Source organism: Solanum stenotomum, chromosome 1, assembly GCF_019186545.1.
Source record: "Solanum stenotomum isolate F172 chromosome 1, ASM1918654v1, whole genome shotgun sequence".
Taxonomy (NCBI): Eukaryota; Viridiplantae; Streptophyta; class Magnoliopsida; order Solanales; family Solanaceae; genus Solanum; species Solanum stenotomum.
Genome location: NC_064282.1, coordinates 14,060,117 through 14,082,211, shown reverse-complemented (window position 1 = coordinate 14,082,211; position 22,095 = coordinate 14,060,117). Strand labels below are relative to the sequence as shown.

Genomic DNA, 22,095 nt, shown 5'->3' with positions numbered 1-22,095 from the left:
GATTCATATTTTTGCAAATTAATCAAGCAAAAATGCTACTTATGCAAGAATCAACTTATAAAAAAGGTTTTAAGTTTGATCATGTATGGAATCTAATGAAAGATTTTGAAAAGTTTAAGGATATCGACACCGGAAAGAAAAAAGTTCGAGGACAAGGCTCTACTTTGCAATCATCGGAGTCCGAGGCTCCTAGTCCTACATCACCTATAGTATCATCTCCTAACATATCATGTTTTTCACTTAATTTAAATGAAAAATTTTCAGGTCATTACACTTCATCTGAACGGCCTATTGGGGTGAAGAAATCAAAATTAAAGAGATCAAAAGATGAAGGTCTTTCATCGGCTATGAAACTTTTCGAAACCGAAAATAATCGACTTGGGAAGATGTTATCAGAATCTGCTACATCCAAACAACAAGACGGCAAAAGGCTAGATAAATATATCAAAGCCAAGGAATTTAGAGACGAAACTAAAATTTTAATGAAAAATTTAGAAACTATTAGTGATCCAAATATTCGTGATTACCTGCAACGAGAACCACAACGAATACTTGAAAAAAGAAATCGACAATCACTACCGCAGTCACAATCGCAATCACAACCACAATCACAACAATTCTCGGAATCATATTCTAATTTTTTTTCGAATAGTGCTAAATCTGGAAACGACCTACTGGATTTCTAAATTATTGTTGTGATCAATTAATTATTATGTTATGTATTGTATTTTATCTTGTATTTAAATTATTGTGTTATGTATTGTATTTTATCTTGTATTTAAATTATTATGTTATGTATCATATTGTATTGTTATCTTGTATTTAAATTATTATGTTATGTATTATATTGTTATCTTGTATTTAAATTATCATATCATGTATTGTATTTTTAAATTAAATTTTTTCATCTTGCCATTTTAATTTTGCATATTCTTTATAATGAAAATTAATAATAAAATAAAATTTTATTATTCACGAAAATTAGAAAAAAAAATTAAAATACTATTAATTTGAAATTAAAATAATATATATTAAATAATATTTTTTTAAAATATTATATTACATTTAAAAAAGAATTATGAATATTAGATATTTAATTAATGGAATTATATATAAAATAATATGTTAATTAAAAAGTAATAGAAATAATAATAAAATAATGAAAAAGTGAAATAGAGAGTGTGAATAGTAGTTCTCCAAATTTGGAGAACCAAATATTAACTCTCTAAATTTGAAGAATAGAGGGTGATTTGGAGATGGGTTGGAGTGCCCATTCTCTATTTTATTCTCTAAATATAGAGAATGAAGAGTAAAATAAAGGTGAATTGGAGATGGTCTAAGCTCAGTGTTCAAAACTTGTATTAACAATTCTATTAAATTTGTATCATGGCAGAAAAATGCTTGGTTGGACAGAGGACTCGTGCTGTTGACTAAATTAAAAAAAAATTAAAAAATAACCATACGTGCCATTTCAAGGCCGTGTTCCAGTCCCGGGAAAGTAAAGAGCGCGTTCAAGATTTGGAAAGGATAATACCAAGTTTTGTCACTTGTGCTTTTTTTCTTTCTTTCACATGTTTTGCGTTTGTATTGAAATTTGATTAAATTTGAATTTACATATTACAGGGCCTACTTTAGAGGGTGGAGGAAAGGCATTTTAATAGTATAATTTTTTCAGTGACCAAGAGCTCAAATTCAAAAAATTTAATTAAAGAGTTTAATCGTCCCACGATAACCTATGTTAATATTGTCGATCACCTTATATTCTTATTTACTTTTGAATTTTTTGAGCTATGCGGTTAAAGAATGAAAAAGGTACCACATTGTTGGTTAATGAGATGGGTGAACTCCTTATAAGGCTTGAACAATTCTCATAAGAAATAAGCACAGATATGAGGTGGGGTGACAAAAGTCTCACATTAGTAATTTAATGAGATACCACCTAAGACCTAATTTCACACCACATAAAAATTATGAACAAAAGAACTGTACAATAACAAATTATAATAAGTTATAATTTGTATTTGATTTCAAGAATGATGAGGGTTGTGATCTTCAAAGTATGTCAATTTTAAAAAGTCTATGTGAGTTTTTCTTTAAAACTAAATTTATGAGCTTTTCAACTTCATCTTAGTTTGATGAATTTGGTCCGATTCAAATACCTAAAAGCGTGATCTCGAACTTGTATTGTCATCACAAATATTTTGATATAATTGTCACGAATAAGGTGGAATTCAGCTGTCACAAAATAGATGATTTAAATTCACAAATTTGAATATTACTTTAAATCTCGACATTTTTCTTAATTTTGGATACTTGGAAAAAAATGGAAGTATTTATTTTTTAGACCTCTCAGTTGTGATTTTTAATGATCCTTTGAGCTTAAACACAACTCTATTTTATCATTGGGACAGATTAATTCTAAATTATTTTTCTTAGGACTAATCAGATTGAACCAGTAAAAGATCACATCCAATTTGCCAAAACTACAAAATATGTCACTTGTGTATCGACATGTAACATGTTTATCATTAATGGATTTGGAGGAGATAAATCCTTTTTTAATTAGAGATTTTCATAATTTTGAGTATGAAAAATTCTTTAGTAGAAAGTGTTTTCTCTAAATGATACTCTAATGCAAACAAAAACCCAAAAAAAAAAGAAAGTATATTGACATGTTTTATCTTTATTTACTTGACTTCGTACCCCATGTAATTTGGAATGGGCTATTCATTTGCATTCCAGGATGGATAAAACCCAAATAAAATGAACTTTTAATTAAATTCATATATATAAAACTTAAATACTTTAATTACAGTACATTATTCTAACAATATTTATTTGAATTAATATGCAACTAATTTAAAGTAGAAAAATCTCATACGAATTTTAAAATCAATAGAACTAAATGACTATCTTCACTTTCAATTTGGTAAATGTTACTTATTTATTACTTTAGATATCTAAGGTATAAAATTAAAAATCTCCAATAAGAAAAACATAAAGGTTACAAGTTTGAAAAATTAGTATGACAAGAAGACTAAAAACGGCCAATTCTGGTCCACATACGAGTTCCCATTATTGGCTTGCGGCCGATAAGAAATTCTCCTTTTCTTGTTGGAGGACTTTTAACTGAAACCATTGTGCACAAGTTGCAGAAGAAAATTATTCTTTCCACAAATCTTAGTTTGATTCTAATTTTTTCATATATTTTAAAAATATTTTACAGGGAAAAGTCTCAAATATATCATCAAATTTTCAGAAAAGGTTCATTTATGTCATCCGTTAAAAATTTAATTCATCTATATCATTGTTGTTAAAGAAAATGCTCATTCATGCCATTTTTTTTAAACTCCAGTTTTGCAAAACCATTTTTTACACCCCAGCAAGGTTTAACACTTTTCAATTGGTGTTTTTGGATTAAATATACATTTTTGCTTCTATTTAGGAACACCAAAAACGCATAAAGAATATTAACAATTTCAAACTTGTTCAATTCTTCACGAAATCGCCTCAAATTTCAAGAATAGTTTCCCTCCGAGCTAGATACCAAAACTCAATATCTTTTTGAGCTTGAATTCAACCTAACTCAACAAGACCCACTTGAAATTCCTTCGATGTTTCAAAACTTCAAATTCTTTAATGATAGAATCTTCTCCATAACTTCAAATCATTTGATATTTTGAACATAGACTCAAAAAACACTAGGCAACAGAGATCTAATATAAAAAAAACAACTACAAAAACACGAATCAAAGCAAAATTTTAAAAATTTGGGACTGATTTTCTTTTTTTTAGAATATTTATTTAAATATGAGTGAATTTTTTAAACTCCACAAATGATTTTAGAATTTTAGTTTTTTTAAAAACATAAATAAATTAATGATGTAGCTAAAATTTGAAATGATTTCATGAAGAATTGAAGATGTTGAAAATTTGGGAGTTGTTTATGTTCTTCATGTGTTCTTGGTATTCTTAAAGAAAAAGAAGCAAAAAGTGTAAATATAATCCAAAACTCTAATTAAAAAGTGTCAAACCTAGTTTGGGGTGTAAAAATGATTTTGCAAAATCAGAGTTAAGAAAAATGGCATGGATGAGCCTTTTCTTTAACATCAATGGCACAAATGAGCCAAACTTTCAACGGATGACATAAATGATTCTTTTTCTAAAAATTCGATGACATCAATTTTTGTAACCAATAGTATTCATAAAATGTTTGACTCTCCAAACCTGAATTGTGTAACATGCACGACTTTTGTTTCAGTATTGCTCGTACTTGATGTTCCATGTGTCAAATAATACATAAAAGACTTTTATGAAGAGAGAACATTCCACGAGGTCAGGATTTCCACAGGATGAGTTATTTTTCTTTTCTTATAGACCTTCAGTACAATGGAAACGTGCTCTTGTACTCAAGTTGACTTGTTGAGATGAAGGGAACCATTTACTTTATGCTGGAAAAAAAAAAGAGGCAAGTGAGGAAAACCTCTTCTTGTATCACTATTTAAGTTTTAAGTGACACATACAATAGCTTAAGCTTCCATAAAACTAACAGTTTGATTGAACCACAAACAATCAACACACCTTTAGAGTTTAGTACTGCAAATCCACACAGGCTCTTTGAAATCAGCTAGCTGCTGCTGTCATGTTGTATGAGATAGAACGAGCGAAAGGACTATCATGAGCTAGATTCTTGAGAGTTCTCAGTATCATATACCTGGAAATGGTACCCTTATAAAAAGAACTCCAACTGCTTCGCTCCTTGCTCCTACAGCAAAATTTAGTGATGAGAGACCAAAAATGAAGAGGCTGGTACCCTATAGCCAATTTGAATTCAGACAAAGGGACTAAAAAACTTACTAGACACTTCAGTTCAATATGGTTACAGAATAGCTAGCCCTGCAGTTAGCTCCCACGATACTGCTTTCGATCTTATATAAGATCAACAACGTCAGCTAACTTACAGATTTATCTGGTATATTCAGTGAGTCCATCAGTTAATTTTCTGCAACCAAGAAGTACCATTGTCCGTTGTTATAACTTATACAACTACCTCAGATTTAACAGCCATTGCATCTAGGACCAAAATCAATGTGGTTCTCTATATGTACCAGCAAGAATCTTAATAAAAAATTCCTGACCTTTTCAAAGCTATTTTCCAATCGCTGAGAAACAGTAATAAGATGTAAAGAGTATTGAAGATAAAGGACTTCCCTACAATTTTAGACGACCACTTCCTTTTACAGCAGTAAGACAAAATCATCTAATGTACAACCATAAAAAACAAATCAAACAGGAAAAGCATGGAGAGTAATCACAGAAAGAACCATGCAGTGAGTATTTGCAAAAAAAAAACAACAGGTCCAAGAAATCTCAGCAAATATCCTCAAAACGTGGATATGCTAAAAAATAAGTATACATACAGCTAAAGCAGTCGAGGCTTTGTGAGAGTTTGTTACTGAAGGACCAAAGCAAACATTTAAAATTGTTAAGGTTAGATGTTCAATGTTGGGGATCACAATGATCAAATTCAACTTTTACCAATTACTGAGGGACAAAAAATGCAATTATCCGAAAAAAAAATCTCTAGAGTGCAAATCTTCATAACATACATATGAATTGCACATGACCATCATAGAGGTGAAGAAAAGCTAAGTTTTGCTGCAGAAATTACGAAGCTATTTTTTTAGGTATGAGCTAGGATATAGGAACCCTACTAGGTATATAAGAACTCGGTGGAATTACCCTACCCTAAAAAATGGATATACATTGGAATTGAACCAGGATGATGTTAGATGTCATAGACTAAAGGCAAAATATATAAGATGTCTTGAGAATTAGTCTTTGTAAACAAGACAGAAATACTAGAAGCAGTAAGAAAGAAGTTCAGGAAATAGCAAAAGTGTTAACTTCAATGAAGAAGATAAAGGCATCTTAGCCAGTTATGATGCTTGCCTCCTCATGAAGAATTTTTTTTTCTCAGCAAATTACCAACAAGGCCAGGGAGAGAACGCCTGATTCATTTTATTAATCAAATGGACATAAATGAAATCCCCTCTACATTTTGGCCACATATTGGAACAATTCCGGAAGCAACTTTGACATGTGCAGCAAGATAATTTTTTGCAAGTTTGCTTGGCTTAAGCATCATATCTCTAAGTAGACATTTTTTCTTCAGGGCTTTGCTTCTTTTCTTCTATAGATATCTCACTTCTTCTTCTTTTGGTTGTAATGTGATTGGACAAGTGCAAGAAGAGTTTCTTATTGTCATAGTTTTCTTTCTACTTATATGTGAAGAAAGGAAGAGGACATTTCATGATGATGTAGTGTAAATATTTATGTAAAGAGCTGTTATCAAAAAAAATATTTATGTAAAGAGCTAAGGGATTGATTCTCTAAGTCTGTCCTTCCTTTACACATAATAAGGACATAATTTCCAGCAATATCAATTAACCTACTCTATCTCAGAGTAATACAGTACTAGAGCTGTATACGTGGTTTTTTTTTTTTTTTTTTTGAGAATGGTAAAGTTCTAGAGCTGTATACGTGGTTAAAAAGCCATTCCCTTTTACTTCTTTGACGCCTTTTATGTTGTCATCAAACAGCATAGCCCATGCTTCATATGTTCATTTTCCAGCCTCCTTCCACAAATGGCTCCGACATTGTCGTCCAAAGAATTTCAAGGTTCTTCTGAACTATGAAATGTTTGCACAGGGGGAGCCTGCACGAACAATACTCTCATTAATGGGTAATTCTTTTGTGAACCATGCTTGCTCCCACTTTAGAATCAGATGTTGGGTATGAGGAACATTAGAACAAACATTTACACTTCATTCTCTGACAATGTCTTATCCAAAACGGAACATACATTTTGAGCATTAGTAACAAACTTGGCCACAAGGACTCCCCAAATTTCAGAATCAACATCACCTGATGCAGCCAGTGCAAGCACCCTTAAAACTTCTGCGTTGAGTTCAGAGTCAAGAAGCCCCTTGATTAAGATGGAATAAGTAGATTTGTTTGGGTGACAGCCTTTGTCAAGCATCTCTTCCAGAACTCTAATTCCTTCCTTCGCATTTCCAACTTGGCAAAAACCTTTGATCAACATGTTGTAAGTAAAAGCATTAGGAACGCAACCCTTGTCTACCATGTCATCCCATAACCTCCCAGCTTCATGCAGCTTTCCTTTCTCACACATCCCTGCAATAAGCATGTTATATGTCAAAACACTAGGACTCGAACTCTTCTCAAACTCGTCAAACAATTTCCTTGCTTCCCAAATCTGTCCCTTCTTACAGAGCCAGTGAATAAGTGTGCTCAATATTGTATTATCTGGAGAACAATTTTTTACCAATAGTTTCTTCCACAAATCACACGCCTCCTCAACCTTCCCCTCTTCACACAAGACGTCAATCACCTTAGAGCAAAGTGTTGGGCTTGGTATATACCTCTTATCTAGCATATCATTAAGTAAATTAACAGCTTCACCGGACTTCGTTTCCTTGCAAAATGCCTCAATCATAATTCCATACGTCACTTCATTTGGCCCAATCCCATTGTCCTCCATCTCATCCATTATCTTAGCTGCATCAATAAATTTCCCTTGCTTAACATAACCATGCATCAAGATAGTGTACGTCGTTGCATCAGGCAACCACCCTCTGTCAATAATTTCATCAAACATCCTCTTCGCGCCCACTAAATCACCAAGTGATACATAACAACCCAAAATAGTTGTGTAGCTCACAACATTGGGAACTATTCCCATCACAGGCATCTCATCAAGAACTTTAATTGCACTATTAATATCGTCTTTCTTACATAGAGCATTCAACAAGATATTACAAGTAAACACACTGGGCGTTATATGCAACTTCTTCTGGCAATTCTTAAACAAAGCGTAAACAAAATCATACTCTTTGTTTTGTACTAAAGCATTCAATAAAGCATTAAATGATCTCACTGACCTCTGAACTCCAAATTTTTCAATTCGCAGAAAGGTCTTAAGGGCCAATTTGGGCTTACTAGCAATCCCATAGTTCCGAATCACATTAATAAACAAAACTTCCCCACATTTGATGGTAGAATTTCGCAATTCAGCTAAAAGGGTCTCTACTTTATCAAAGGCCCGAGCACGACAGAGCTTGTTGATGATGGAGTGGTAGGTTTCGTAATTATGGAAAAAACCAGGGTGGAAGTTGCCGGCGTGGTGAAAAATTTGGAGGGAAAGGTTAACATCATGCTGGGATTTGACGAGTGAGATGAGATTTTTATGGGAGAGGTATCGGGGCCATGGTTTGATGGGAGGGGTGACGGTGTAGGATTGGAGAAGCTCCGATTTGGATTTGATGGTAGCGAGGTGCTGGTACGACGGGTGGGTTTTGAAGGGGTCATCAACGGCGGTGCCGGCGCCGGCGGTAGTTGAGAACAAGTGGGTGAAGTTGATTGAGGTGTAGACCCACCGTCGGTGACCGGCAAACTTTGGGCAGATTGACATGGCCGAAACTCGGTGACTACGACGTTTCGATGTTGGTTTCTGAGTTCACCCGCCGCTTCGAGACAAACTTCTTGCATAATTACATTTCTTCCTTATACTTCTTACAAAACTACGTTTAACCCCTCTTTCTTTCAATCTTGTAATATTAAGTCTATTTATTATTTTGCCCTCCTAAAAGACGTTAATAGTTAGTTGTCTTTTGTTTTCTTTACTAACAACATCAACAAATCTAGTGTAATTTCGTAAGTACGGTTTGAAGAGGATAAGATAGACACAGCCTAATCCATATTGTTATAGAATAGAGAGGTTATTTCGATTGATCCTTACAATCTTTTTCCTTTATTCAAACTTGAGACCGACAATGTGAACGAGCTTACAAATAGAGAGTTTTTCTTTGCTACAACCTAACAAATAATTGTGTCGGAGAAAAGTGAAGATGATTGATCCTAATTTTCCTATTATGGTATGATGCGTGGTGAGATTTTCCTTTACAAAAAAACCATTCTTCGCCTCAGCTCCTCATCATTAACACAACAGTCAATGCCACATTAATAGTATATACTTTTACGTCCATGAAGCACTTAATTCAAATAACTTAACCAAAACAGTCCCAAATGAAAGGAAAAAATGATTATTATGTGAAACACACAAAAAATAAAACAAAATGTACTAGGTGAATTGTGGTCGGAAAGGGGTAAGTGAGAGTTGAGGAGAACTTGTCAACCACCGAACCAAACACATGCTTGTTGTTTTTGGGCCGAAGGAAACGTTTTCTGGACCCGCTTTTGTCAGCCCAGTTCTGACTGTGACCTGCTAGTTTGTATTGTGGGCAAAAAATAAGTGATTTGAACCATTAAAAGATAGATTGTGCTGTTTGTAACCATCACAAAAAAATGACCGTCAAGTCTTTGATTATGTTGTTTGTAACCATAATTCAAAATGTTTATAAGTCCGCATATTTGATCAATTTAGGGTCAAAAATGGGGTTGCTCTCTCCATAAATTGAGATAAAAAAAATTCAATTCAAGATAAATTCATGAGGATTGGTATCAACCTTTGATCCGAAAATGTTAGGTAAGATATACACGCGAATTGATGATGGATGAGGAAATTTCGATTATTCCGGTCATTTAGAGTCCATTTTCTTTAATTTTGTCGTATTTACATAGTTTTTAAAAATTTTCTTATTATATGTGGCTGTCGTTAGACAGTTGGAATTTACAAACTTGTTGTAAGTTACTTTATCCGTTCAATAATAGTTATTCACTATATACTAAAAATATTTATCCAATAATATTTGGTCAATTTGAAAAATCAAGAGGTAATTTAATTATCTTTTGTGTCTATTTTACTCTTGCTATTAAATACTATTTATCATTCAACATATTTTTTAAAACATTAAATTTAATAAAGCTAAAGAATAATATAGTAATATGATCCTTATTATTTATTATTTTTTAAGGAATGTGCCAAACCGTTGACATCTATTGTTGGACAGATAGAGTATTCGGCTCAAGTTTGGAAACTTTCTGTGTCAATTATGAAAAACCCATATTGGGCCTACACAAGAAAACTCAATCTTGATTCACAATAGGAATTAAAGAGTTACTTATTAAAAAGAAGAAAAAATTAAAATAATTTTTTTAAAAAAATATAGGTCAAACAAATTAAAATAGAGTGGTGTAAGACATGTCTCGCTGTCGCATATCACATGTTAACCATAGTTGTGCATTCTAACTTGAATTTTTCAACTATTAAAGTTAATTACTTTATTTGATTTAAACAAACCCTAATAATATGGTTTTTGGTTTAGACAATAAATTGGCAAATAATAGTGTCGGTGCTGCCACTCTCAAGTAAATGTGAATCCCCCTTGCTTTATTTCTCTTTTGACCATTCAATCATGACTTGTTACTTCACCTACAGTTACCATGCATATGGCACTTTGATCCACACAAAGTAATCTTCATCATGCGTTCCTTTTTTTCGTCTCAATTTATATGATGTGATTTGACTAACAACGAAATTTAAAAATTGGAGTAGATTTTTAAAATTTGTGATTTAAAATACGTCATCATTATTTATATGACTATAAATCATCTCATTAAAAAAGAAATTGATATTTTAAAATTTAATAATTACTAAATATAAAAATATATGAGTGTTCTTTTAGAAAAATATGTCAAATTACTGCCATAATATTATGTCTCTTTTGTGGGAGAGTTATCAGATTGCATTAAGGTTACATTATTGTAGTCACGTGAATTTGCTGGAACTGTACATTAAAGCCCATTATTTTCTTTTGAATCCTTTTTTCAACAACAATAATAGAGGGTCAGGTGAAACAAAAAAAAATGTATACAATATCAAAACAGTTAGAATTGTTTTTGCCCTTTATACTTATCAAAAATGGAACATTTTGGTCTTTATAATTTATTATATCTAAAAACACATGATGTTAGTTATCTTTAACGATACTTGTTTTTATTCAGAAGTACATAAATCATTTAAAGGAAAAAAATAACCATGCATCGGATTTTCTTCGAATCATTTCACCCGGTTAGACAATTGTACCCAGGAGTGGAGCTAAGTGGGGTTCGTGGGTTCGGACAAACTCGATAATTTTTTTGTAAATCCTGTATTTATAGTAGAAAACTAAATAAATATATATATGTATATTAATTGTGAACCCCTAGCAAAACTAAGGGTCAGCTCAATAATAAAGAAAGGGTCATGGAAATTCCAGATGTTTAATTCCTTTTTGCCCTCATTGTTCGAAATAAAAAATGAATCAATATTTATGTATGCATAGACGCCTCATTTTGCACTCTTTGTTGTTTAAACCTTGAAGTTGAGATTTTTCTTAAGATACAGATTGAGAAAACGAATTGGTAGAAGTTATTTCTGAAATGACTTATGTACTATGAATTCATATGAGTCAATTCTGTCAAAGAATATAATTAAAATATTATTCTAAGCAGGCACATAAATATAAATGTTATTTCCCTCTGCTCAGTGCACCAACCGTTCATTGAATATGACACTTATATTATTTGTTTCGTTTTGTATTATTTGTCTTTTTTAATCTATTTAGAAAAAAATTTATTTTTTTTAACACTTAAGTTTTAACATATGACATATTCAGACTACAAGATTAAAAAATATTTTAATACATTTTTACATATCTTTAATTTAAAACCAATTTTTTTATTTTTTTAAGGTGGAAGGTTAGTAGGGTTAGCGTGTTGCCATCCCTCGCGAGGGTATGGGCTGTTAGCGTTTGGAGTAGTCCTAGCCGTTTTGCTGTTTACTGCGTTTCACTCCTCTCATTACTTTCTTGATGTTATTGTATCATTTGTTGAGTATACACTATCTTTGGATTGGTTGTTATGTTTTATATATAGCTCTCCTGTCACTTAGATTTGATGTTCTTGAGCTGAGGGTCTCTCGGAAACAGCCTCTCTACCTCCATGAGGTAGTGGTAAGGTCTGCATACACCCTACCTTTCCCAGACCCCACCTAGTGGGATTCCACTGGGTATGTTGTTGTTGTTGTTTGTTTTCTAAATTCTATGTCAAATAAAAATCAGACAAACAAATTAAAATGCACAGAATATGTAGTGTTTTTATTTATATTGATGCAACAAAAGTTACGGAGACAATGAGGTTTTGTCATTTTATTTCGGCTTAGGGCCCCCATTTGGTTGTATAATGTAGGGCTACACACCAAACCAATTAACTTTAGCTTTTTGATTAAAACAAACTTAAATAATTGGAACAAGGTTGTTGTAATTATAAGGCACTATGGTCCCTCTATAATCATAAGTTGTTTTCTTGAAAGGCTAATTACATCGCATTTTCCCGGGTATTTCGCCTTAAATTAAGACCCCACATTAGAAATTAAATTAATCTAACATAGTACCAATCTTTACATAAATGGACAGTACTAGTAGAACGTAGCTATAATTGAACATTTTAAATCACACCAACATACATACACATTTATTCAGTGGTCAAATTGAAACAATTCATGTCAGGTTACTGTCCAGTGTCACTATATACAAAATGCATCCGCTAGACTTGGCAGACCAGTAAAGGAGTAAATTACTAATCATCCAATATTATTGTGTGTGAAGAATTTCAGGAACCAGTAGTTGGATTGGGACATTGAAACAAGACGATGAACCAAGAAATGAGTGGCGTTGAGGATCAGATGAAACGTGTAAATGGGGTTCATCATAATGAGGATAAAATAGATTATGTGTTTAAGGTGGTGGTGATTGGAGACTCTGCTGTTGGGAAAACTCAGGTTCTTTCCAGGTTTGCTAAGAATGAGTTCTGTTTTGACTCAAAGTCTACAATTGGTGTTGAGTTTCAGACTAGAACTGTTTCTATTCAGTCTAAAGTGATTAAGGCTCAGATCTGGGACACTGCTGGACAAGAAAGGTTTGCCTCTCTCTTCTTCTCATTAGTAGTATTAGTAATTGATTCATTCATCTTCAATTCCACTTAGTTGTTGGGTGTACGAAACAAAGTCCTAAATAAGTCGCTAAAAAGAAAATGAAGCTACATATGAGATTGTGTGAGACCTTTTGAGCTGATTTTGGCCTAAAAGTGGACAATTTGAGTTGTTTTAGCTCAACATTAGTTTCGTGATGACTACTGCTATACGCACTGTGTGTTCATTTTTTCAACCCAATAGGAACTTGCATTACAACACTTGTGCTATCACTTGGTCTATGGAGTTGCCACAACTGAAAAATCACTATAAAATGTTCGTTGGTTATTTCCATAGATACTTTGATTGAATATGTGAGAATCGAAAAAATAGTAATGTTTTCATATGAAAAAATTATGAAGTTTTCTACTATTTCAATGAGAATCTGTTTTCCACTATGCATTTTTTTTAGTGAGCTTGTTTGGTGAAAAATGAGTAGAAAAATCATGTTCTATAGCACAAAATTCCCACGAATTGCAGTGAAAAAAAAATAGTCTTTGTTTCTAACAGTGAGCCTAGTAAGTTAATTTTGAGAGATTGTAGTGATGTTTTAGTCCAGCTAAGCACAGTACCAGCAACATGGTTGTGGAATTAATAAATTGGTTGTACCTGCTACCTTTCACAATCTAACTTAACGAGGGCCCAAATCATATTTGATTCTGTAGCTGTTAAGATATGATGATATCATGTGTTCATATTATGACAATGTTATTCCAATTTCACCCTCCCTTAGCAGCTATATTAATAAAACCTAGGATGAATTGTCCCCTGTATTGAACAGATACAGAGCAGTGACAAGTGCATACTACAGAGGAGCGTTGGGAGCCATGTTAGTTTACGACATAACAAAGAGACAGACATTCGACCATGTAGCTAGATGGGTTGAGGAACTCAGGGCTCACGCGGATAGTTCCATTGTGATCATGTTGATCGGTAACAAAGCTGATTTAGTAGATTCGAGGGCTGTTCCAACTGAAGACGCGGTTGAATTTGCAGAGAGGCAGGGCCTATTTTTCTCTGAGACATCAGCTCTTAGCGGGCACAATGTGGAATCAGCCTTCTTTAAACTTTTGGAAGAAATATTCCACATGGTATCAAGGAAGACTTTGTTGGTCGCTTCTGGTGCTAATGGAAATTACCTCAAAGAGACTAATAATGAATTGCTTAAAGGATTGAAAATTGATGTTATTTCTGGTCCTGATTTTGAAGTTAGTGAGATGAAGAAACTATCTTCTTGCTCTTGCTAAATATATATTTAAACAAAAAGATTAAAACTATGGAAGACATAAATATAATGATAAGTGTGTCAAAAAATATGGTTGTAGCTTGTCAACAGGATTATTGCTCCCTCTTTTGGTTTTATATGTAGCTAGTGATTAGATTATATCAGAATGTGGACTGTATTGTGATCAATATTTTTTGTATGCAATTGATTCTGTAATGTAATGAACTTTAATTAATCTGCGTATTAATATGTTACGTACGTGATTTTCTCAAAATATCATAACAAGAAAAAGACAATACAACAAAATATAATAGGAAGAGTTTAAGTTATATACGCCTCTTCACTCTTCACTTTAAGGAATGTTTACGTCATCAAATCATTTTTTTTGTGTTTTGACTAATAAATTATTTTATTTTCAAGATTACAAATTTCATATTTTTTACTGAGGCAAGGCATATTTGCATATATCATTTGAGTGACCATTCAAGGTAGTAATGTGGAAATGAATAGGATCGAATTTTCACAGCAGCAAAACATGTGTAAAACAATTTTATTTAAAAAAAAAAGAAGAAGAAGAAGAAGAGAAAATTAGATCAAATATCCATTGAGTCAAAATTCTTTATCCTAAACAACTCAATTATCACTTATTACCTAAAATTATCATTCGTTAATGTTGTTACAGGCGAGTTCACTGGAAACAAAATTCTGTTGCACGAAGCCAACAAGGTAAGTTTTCAATCATCCGTGAATTAACATCATATATCATATATACAGTTATACACTATTTATGCAATATCAATATATTACATAACATGCGTTATTTTAGTTTGATTGTTTTTGTTAGTTTACATTATATATACATAATTATACACTATTTATACAACATTAGTACATTACATAACATGAGGCCATTTTAATTGATTTTTTTCTATCGCCTATATAGTTACGTAAGAAGTCAAATAAAAATTGTGAATGCGTGGATTAGTGCTTAATAATTTTACAATTTCACAAAATGACTTCAAAATTTAAAAAGAGACCATCGTAAAATAGTTAGACATGATTATATTCCATGCTTTCTAATGAAGTTACTAGTCGCATGTCTGATGGATTATTAGTCATATCATATATTCATATAATTTATTTTTTAAGCCTTGCTACAAAATTGCATCTCTTTACAAGCTCTGGCTTTTAAGTACTTGGAGCAACATTTGGTTAAATGTGTAAATTTAACCCTATGAACACTAAAATATTTGGACTCATATCCACTAGATTGCAAATTGTCAATTAGCAAGGGAATAACCTAAACTCCTTAAAAGTTGGAATAATAGAAAACAATTCTACACTCATGTATATTTCGGAGTTTGTATGATATAATTAGGGGCGGCCCCTTAAAATCGTGACCCGTCTAATTCATTTAGGTTTGAACAAATTAATAAATCACTTATTTTATGAAGTCAGGTAGTTTTGATTCGATTGATTCAGTCTATTTAAAAACTAGATTAAACATACAAATATAATCCTAATTCTGAGAAACTTTGTCTAAATATTTTAAAAAGGATACTCCTAACATTTTTTATTTGAAAGATATTTAGTGCTGCAAGTGTAGAGGCGTGGGAGAAAAAAGGGCCCTGATGGATGAAGAAAAAATAGTGATTTGGTAATGTCCGTCTCCAACCCAACACCAAATTTGGTGTAACACTATTCATCACACCAATTCACTTTTTAAATATTTTAATATTATTTCATTATACAAACTTTTAATTAAATATTATATAAATTGTATGTTTTAATTAAATCTTTTGTATATTTAATTATTTTTTATGTAATATTTTTATAATATTAATTTTAGATATAAAATTTAGCTTTTTTATAAATTGATTTTTCTATATATGACCTTTTTCAAAAATTAAATTTATGTTAATTCTACTATAAATTATAATTGGATATAACTACAATTAACCTTCACAAAAATTAAAAATGCAAACATATAAATTTTTAAACAAATAATACAATGTACTTAAAAATAACCGAAATAATAAACATTCAACAAAGTAGTAATTGACATTCACCATGAAATAATACATGGTGAATATTTTAGAAAGAATTTGTTTTATGAAATAAGAAAATATAAATGAAATAAGAAATAATAATATAATAATGAAGAGAAAGAAAAATATTCCTTTTTGATGTAAAATATGGTAGAGTGGGTTGGAGTTAATTACATCAAAAATAGTTCTGATACCAAATTTTGTGTAAATCAACTCTAACCCACTGCACCAAATTTTACACCAAAAAGGAATATTTTTATCTCTCTTCATTATTATTATATTATTTCTTATTTCATTTATATTTTCTTTATTCATAAAACAAAATCTTTCTAAAACATTCACCATATATAATTCATATTATTTCCTTTTATAATTGTTTAATATAAAATTATTTTGTACCATAATTTTTTAAATAATATAAATTGCTAGCAAATATTATACATTATACATAATAATGGATTATACAAATAAAAGTGAAATCATTAATGAAATACAATTAAATAAATATTACATAATTGAAAAATTATTTTAAATTCTACATAAATATTCAACTTTCAAGATCACTACGTTGCTCCCGTAGATGGTCTATCAATGCATTACATAGTTCAAAATGAGTTTCTTTATCCTTTATTTTTTTATATCGAGCTAAAATTGATAATTTTCATCTATTGTCATTTCCTATAATTTTTATCTATATATACATATGGATAAATGCCAACTTATTCATTTAATATTCGAAGTGTCAACTTCAACCTTTATCCATATATATATATAATTGACATTGGCTTTATCACCCTTTTTAATCCATACAAGCTATCCAGATTAATTGCAAAAAATGACTATCCGAGCGGCTGGATATTCTATTAAAGAGGACATACGATTATGTCAAATTTATGTAGAAATTAGTGAAGATCCCATAACAGGTGTACAACCGTTTTTGGGGTAGGGTGGAAGAAAGTTATAATAATGCAAAGGAGGAGTTGTGGGAATATCGCAATAAAAGATCCTTTCATTCTCGTATTCAAGTGATTGAGTGAGCCGTAAGAAAATTAAATGCTTGTATTCGACAAGTGGAAAAAAGATATTGTGAGTATTTCTTTTATAATTAATTATTCTTTATTTGTATTTTTACTTATAACTTGTCTCAAATTTTTATGCAGATTATGCAAGCAAAATGTTTACTCATGGATGATCCAAATTATAAAAAAAAGGCTTTAAATTTGATCATCTATGAGAAATGACGAAGGACTTTGAAAAATTTAAAGATATCGATGTTGGAAAGAAAAAAGTTTGAAATCAAGGCTCTTTTTTTATATCATCAAAGTCTGAAGCTCCTATAATATCATCTCTTAACTTATCAACATTTTTATTAAATTTAAATGCGGATATTACAGGTAATTCTACATCATCAGAATGACCTAGTGGGGTGAAAAAAGCCAAAATGAAGAGAAAAGTCGATGAAGGTTTTTCATTTGCTTCAAAGAGTGTCGAATTACAAAATGATGGGCTTGCTGAGATGTTGGAAAATTCAAATTCAGAGAAGAAGCTAGACAGGGAGTTGAAAGGTAGAGCTTTGAAATTGAAAGAATTTAAAGAAGAAAATAAAATTATATTAATAAATGTGGATGGTATTGCTGATCCAAATGTTCGTGAATTTGTTTGGCAAGAACAAAGTCGAATAATGGAAAAAAGAAGTCAACAATTTTAGTAGCCGCAACTACAACCACAACAATTTTCGACCCCATACAATTCATATTTTAATAGTATTAATGGATCCGGAAAGAATCTGTTGGATTATTAAGTTATTGTTGTAATTTTTTTAAATTATTATGTTTTGTTGTACTTTTTAAAAGTACTATGTATTTTATATTTCAATTTTGATGTATGTCAATTACTACTTTGTTGAATGTTTATTAATTTCGGTTATTTTTAAGTACATTGTATTATTTGTAAAATTTTATATGTTTGCATTTTTAATTTTTGTGAAAGTTAATTGTAGTTATATCCAATTATAATTTATAGTAGAATTAATATAAATTTAATTCTTAAAAAAAGTCATATATAGAAAAATTAATTTATAAAAAAGCTAAATTTTATATTTAAAATTAATATTATAAAAATATTACATAAAAAATAATTAAATATACAAGAGATTTAGTTAAAACATACAATTTATATACTGTAATGTTTAATTAAAAATTTGTATAATGAAATAATATTTAAAATATTCAAAAAGTGAATTGGTGTGATGAATAGTGTTACAGCAAATTTGGTGTAAAAATTGGTGTGGATTGAAGCTCAAAAATATCAAATTTTACACCAAATTTATGATTTGATGTAAAATTTGGTGTGGGTTATTGGAGATAGTCTTAGGCAGAAGAAGAATTCAATATGATTTGACCACTCAACAATAATCACATCGCTAATTGTTCAAATATCCAACCTAATTACTATCGTTATATATACCTCTCCAATAATACCAACTTCCAAGTCACAATATGTAATTAATACGTACTAGATTTCATATTTGCTGTAAAGTACTTATTTTATTTATCAAATTATTAGTCTCACCCCAGTATTTTCAAATACGTTTTTGGGCGAGTCTTGGGGCGGGACGTACTAAAAACACTTCGGGGAGTAAATTAAAGACGTAGATTCATAAAGCGTAAGTCTTAAAATTTGAGGCATAAGTCTCGAGCATAAAAATGAGTCCTGGGCGTAAAAACGTACGCCCGGGGGTTTTAAATTTTTTTTTAATCTTTTTTGCTTTAAATCATATTTTTATTATTTGTGTAATGATATTTCTCAAATAGTAAATATAATACTTTTTTCTTCATTATTGATTATTAATATTTATCTCAAATAAAAATCATAAATTATTGAAATGTTTACTTTTGCTTATTTTATTAGTAATAAAATCCCATAAATCCATGAGACTTACGCCCTGTGTCTCGGAGCTTATGCCTACAGAAAACGCCTCGCCTCAAGCCCCCACCTTTTAAAACACTCATCTCTCTCACCTTTTCTTAAGTGATATCAAATTATTTTTAAGATGACTTGACTTTTACAATAGTGCGTAAAGCTCTTTCAATTTTTTAGTACTAAATGAGTGATGTTAGGTGACACTCTAAATCTACGTTGAAAGGTCATCTGAGTTTTATGATTTGTTTAATCGGGCCTGTAATAGATTATGTATTGGAGTAGACAAAGCACAGACGTGTTACATTTGAAACAACAAAAGTTTCTCCCATTTTTTCTTTCTTTCCATTTTCTTGGTTTAGCATTCGATATGATGTGTTTTACCATGAAATTTTTTCACTTATTTATCGAGTTTGAACTTCCGACAAAGAAGTATTTTTACTTTTTTCACTCCAAATTACTCACTAAAAAAGTTAAAATCAATTCTAATTTATATTCATGGTCAAACACATGTATATTAGTAAATATCATTTGTAACTTTAAAAAAACACTATTTTTTTTTTCAATTTTTACAATAAAATATGGTTAAACACAAACATGTCTTGGTAGGAGCATATGGAATATTTGTTTGAGATAAATCTCGAAAGAAAGTTAATATTCTTATTCTCAACGCTTTGTTGCATCTTTTAGACGTCGAATCCTAAACTGTGATATATTCTTTTGTCACTAAATTTATAGAGTTCAAACTTTAGGTAGGAGCATATTTTGGTTCTATTAATTTGGTACCTCTTTTCTACCAGCAAAATAATTCAAATCTTTAGTTACAACCACCTCTTAAAACTACTTACTTACTAATTTATAAATTAGGAAGTGAGTAGTTTTCTACACTTCTTATACCTTTAGATGAGATCACGTCATTATTATTTATTATACTTGATAAAGGTTTATTACTTTAAAAAAGATTTAAACAAGTCTTTCACTATTTAATCTATTTTATTCTTTATTATATCTATCTAAAGGGAATCCCAATTGACAAAATTTACCACAAGATTAGAATAATCCTATCCAAAAAGAGAACCGTAAGCTTTAACCTTTTTGTATTTATCTAAAAATTATTTACAATTTGAAAGCTAATGCGATCTAAGCCACAAACTCTAAAATATAAGAAAATAATAAAATAAAAAGACACTTACCAGACAATTACTTTATAGTTTTTTGAAAAATAAGAAAATAATAGAAAAATTCGTCACCGTTCGATCATCCCGGGGTCATGATCGAACGAACTAGGACTCTTACAGCTTTTCAATCTCAACAGTCCGTACAACTTCCGCACCTCCTTCGCCCCCGGAACAGAGTCCTTCCAGTTTGCGCCACCTGTCTCCTCCGCATGCGGCGGCGGCTCCAGCCGTAGCGGCGACGATGCACTGTCACTCAACCGTTTTCCCTTCCCGCCGATCTTTCCCTCCGTTCCGTTTGATTGTAACGCCGTGATGACGGACTTTAGAGCTCTGCTTGGGGAGCTCCGGTTGACTATCATCAACTCTCCGATCGCCGCTGGGCTCATTGTTGCGCCGCTATGGAAAATCTCCTCTACTTGTGGAAACAGCTTGTGTTCCTTAACACCCAGATAATTGTTTGCTAAATATTTGAAGGAATTGAAATCACAGAATGGAAAGTGTATGTGTACATCGATTCTCCCTGGTCTAAGCATCGCTGGGTCAATTTGATCTTTGCTGTTCATCGTGAAAACCATTATCTTCTCGTCGCCGCAGCAAGAATTTACAATTCCGTCCATGAAATTGAGCAACCCTGATAAGGTCGTCGTCGTTAATTTCTCGTTGATCAATCGATCGAGATCTTCGATAACAATTAGGGATCTGCTTGAAGTTTGTAGCAAAAGGAGTTTGAGATCTGAATCATCGGAAACTCTGGATAAATCAATGTCGTAAACATCGTAGTTCAAGAAATTCGCCATGGCACCGATGAAACTAGATTTTCCGGTGCCAGAAGGACCATAAAGTAGGTAATTACGCTTCCAAGCGCGGCCCATTTTGTGATAGTAGTTTTGGGATTTAATAAAGTTTTCAAGATCGGATTTTACCTTGTTCTTGAGATCCGCGTCCATGGCTATGGTGTCCAAAGTAGAATGATGTGTGAAGGGAACAGATCTCCACCGTCCGTTTACGGGATTTTCCGACGGCCCATTATTGATAAACAATTTCAATTCACTTCTTCGCTGTTCGATATCATCGGAGACGGTATGAATATGCTGAAGATACGGCCGGAGAGTCCTGCGTTTATCCTTCTTCTTAATCCTCAACAAGAAACTCCGATTACAAACTCCCCCATGATCGAATCTTTCAACTTTGTTCACCCAATCAACTCTTGCTCCAAGAAATTCATCTTGAATCACCTGATTGTCATCCAGAGATAGAATGATATCGGTAGATTTCTTACTGGAGAACAAATTAGTGAAATTTGAATCTTCGATGGATGGCAACGAATTGATATAAAGGAAGACCCTCCGGTAGAACTCATTGTCTTGGCCATTTTCATTGAGCTCTGCAACTTTAAGATACTGATGAACATGAATTCTGTCATCCACCCAATTCATCCATTTCCGCAAAACTAAAATCAAAGCTGTTCTGTACAAGATAAATCTAACAAGAAACAAAAAGCAAGGAACGAAGAAGAGAATCAAAAGTATATTTACAACCAACATGGTGCAATAAAGTTGGAATCTTTCGCCGGAAAATTAACAAAAAGAGTTCATATTGTAGTATATTTATCTGATGAAGAAGGGCGGAGTAATCGGTGAAGAAGTTTATCGAAGAAGAAAGTAAAAGTAAGAAGGTTTATATAGTTTTTAAAAAAATACACAGTGCTTGTTTTGGTGTCAGCCTAGCAACTTT

General features: G+C 31.7%; 3 protein-coding genes and 1 long non-coding RNA gene across 4 annotated transcripts; 1 reads left to right on the top strand and 3 right to left on the bottom strand.

Annotated features, from left to right (window-relative positions):
- Positions 1-4,189: 4,189 nt before the first annotated feature.
- LOC125844477 (uncharacterized) lies at positions 4,190-6,341 on the bottom strand. The gene is made up of 3 exons (XR_007444151.1): positions 4,858-6,341; positions 4,582-4,765; positions 4,190-4,444 (listed from the first exon to the last, which is right to left on the bottom strand). It is a non-coding gene; the product is annotated as an uncharacterized LOC125844477 (long non-coding RNA).
- Positions 6,342-6,528: 187 nt separating this feature from the next.
- Positions 6,529-8,582, bottom strand: LOC125844467 (pentatricopeptide repeat-containing protein At5g16420, mitochondrial). Its single transcript, XM_049523782.1, has one exon. It carries the CDS (start codon positions 8,492-8,494, stop codon positions 6,821-6,823), a length of 1,674 nt encoding a protein of 557 aa, XP_049379739.1. The 5' UTR covers positions 8,495-8,582; the 3' UTR covers positions 6,529-6,820.
- A 3,912-nt stretch (positions 8,583-12,494) lies between these two features.
- LOC125853315 (ras-related protein RABA3) lies at positions 12,495-14,261 on the top strand. Its single transcript, XM_049532987.1, has 2 exons — positions 12,495-12,939; positions 13,773-14,261. Exons 1-2 carry the CDS (start codon positions 12,674-12,676, stop codon positions 14,236-14,238), a joined length of 732 nt encoding a protein of 243 aa, XP_049388944.1. The 5' UTR covers positions 12,495-12,673; the 3' UTR covers positions 14,239-14,261.
- Positions 14,262-20,258: 5,997 nt separating this feature from the next.
- LOC125844203 (AAA-ATPase At2g46620-like) lies at positions 20,259-22,095 on the bottom strand. The gene has a single exon (XM_049523472.1). The coding sequence runs from the start codon at positions 21,903-21,905 to the stop codon at positions 20,430-20,432; it is 1,476 nt and encodes a 491-aa protein (XP_049379429.1). The 5' UTR covers positions 21,906-22,095; the 3' UTR covers positions 20,259-20,429.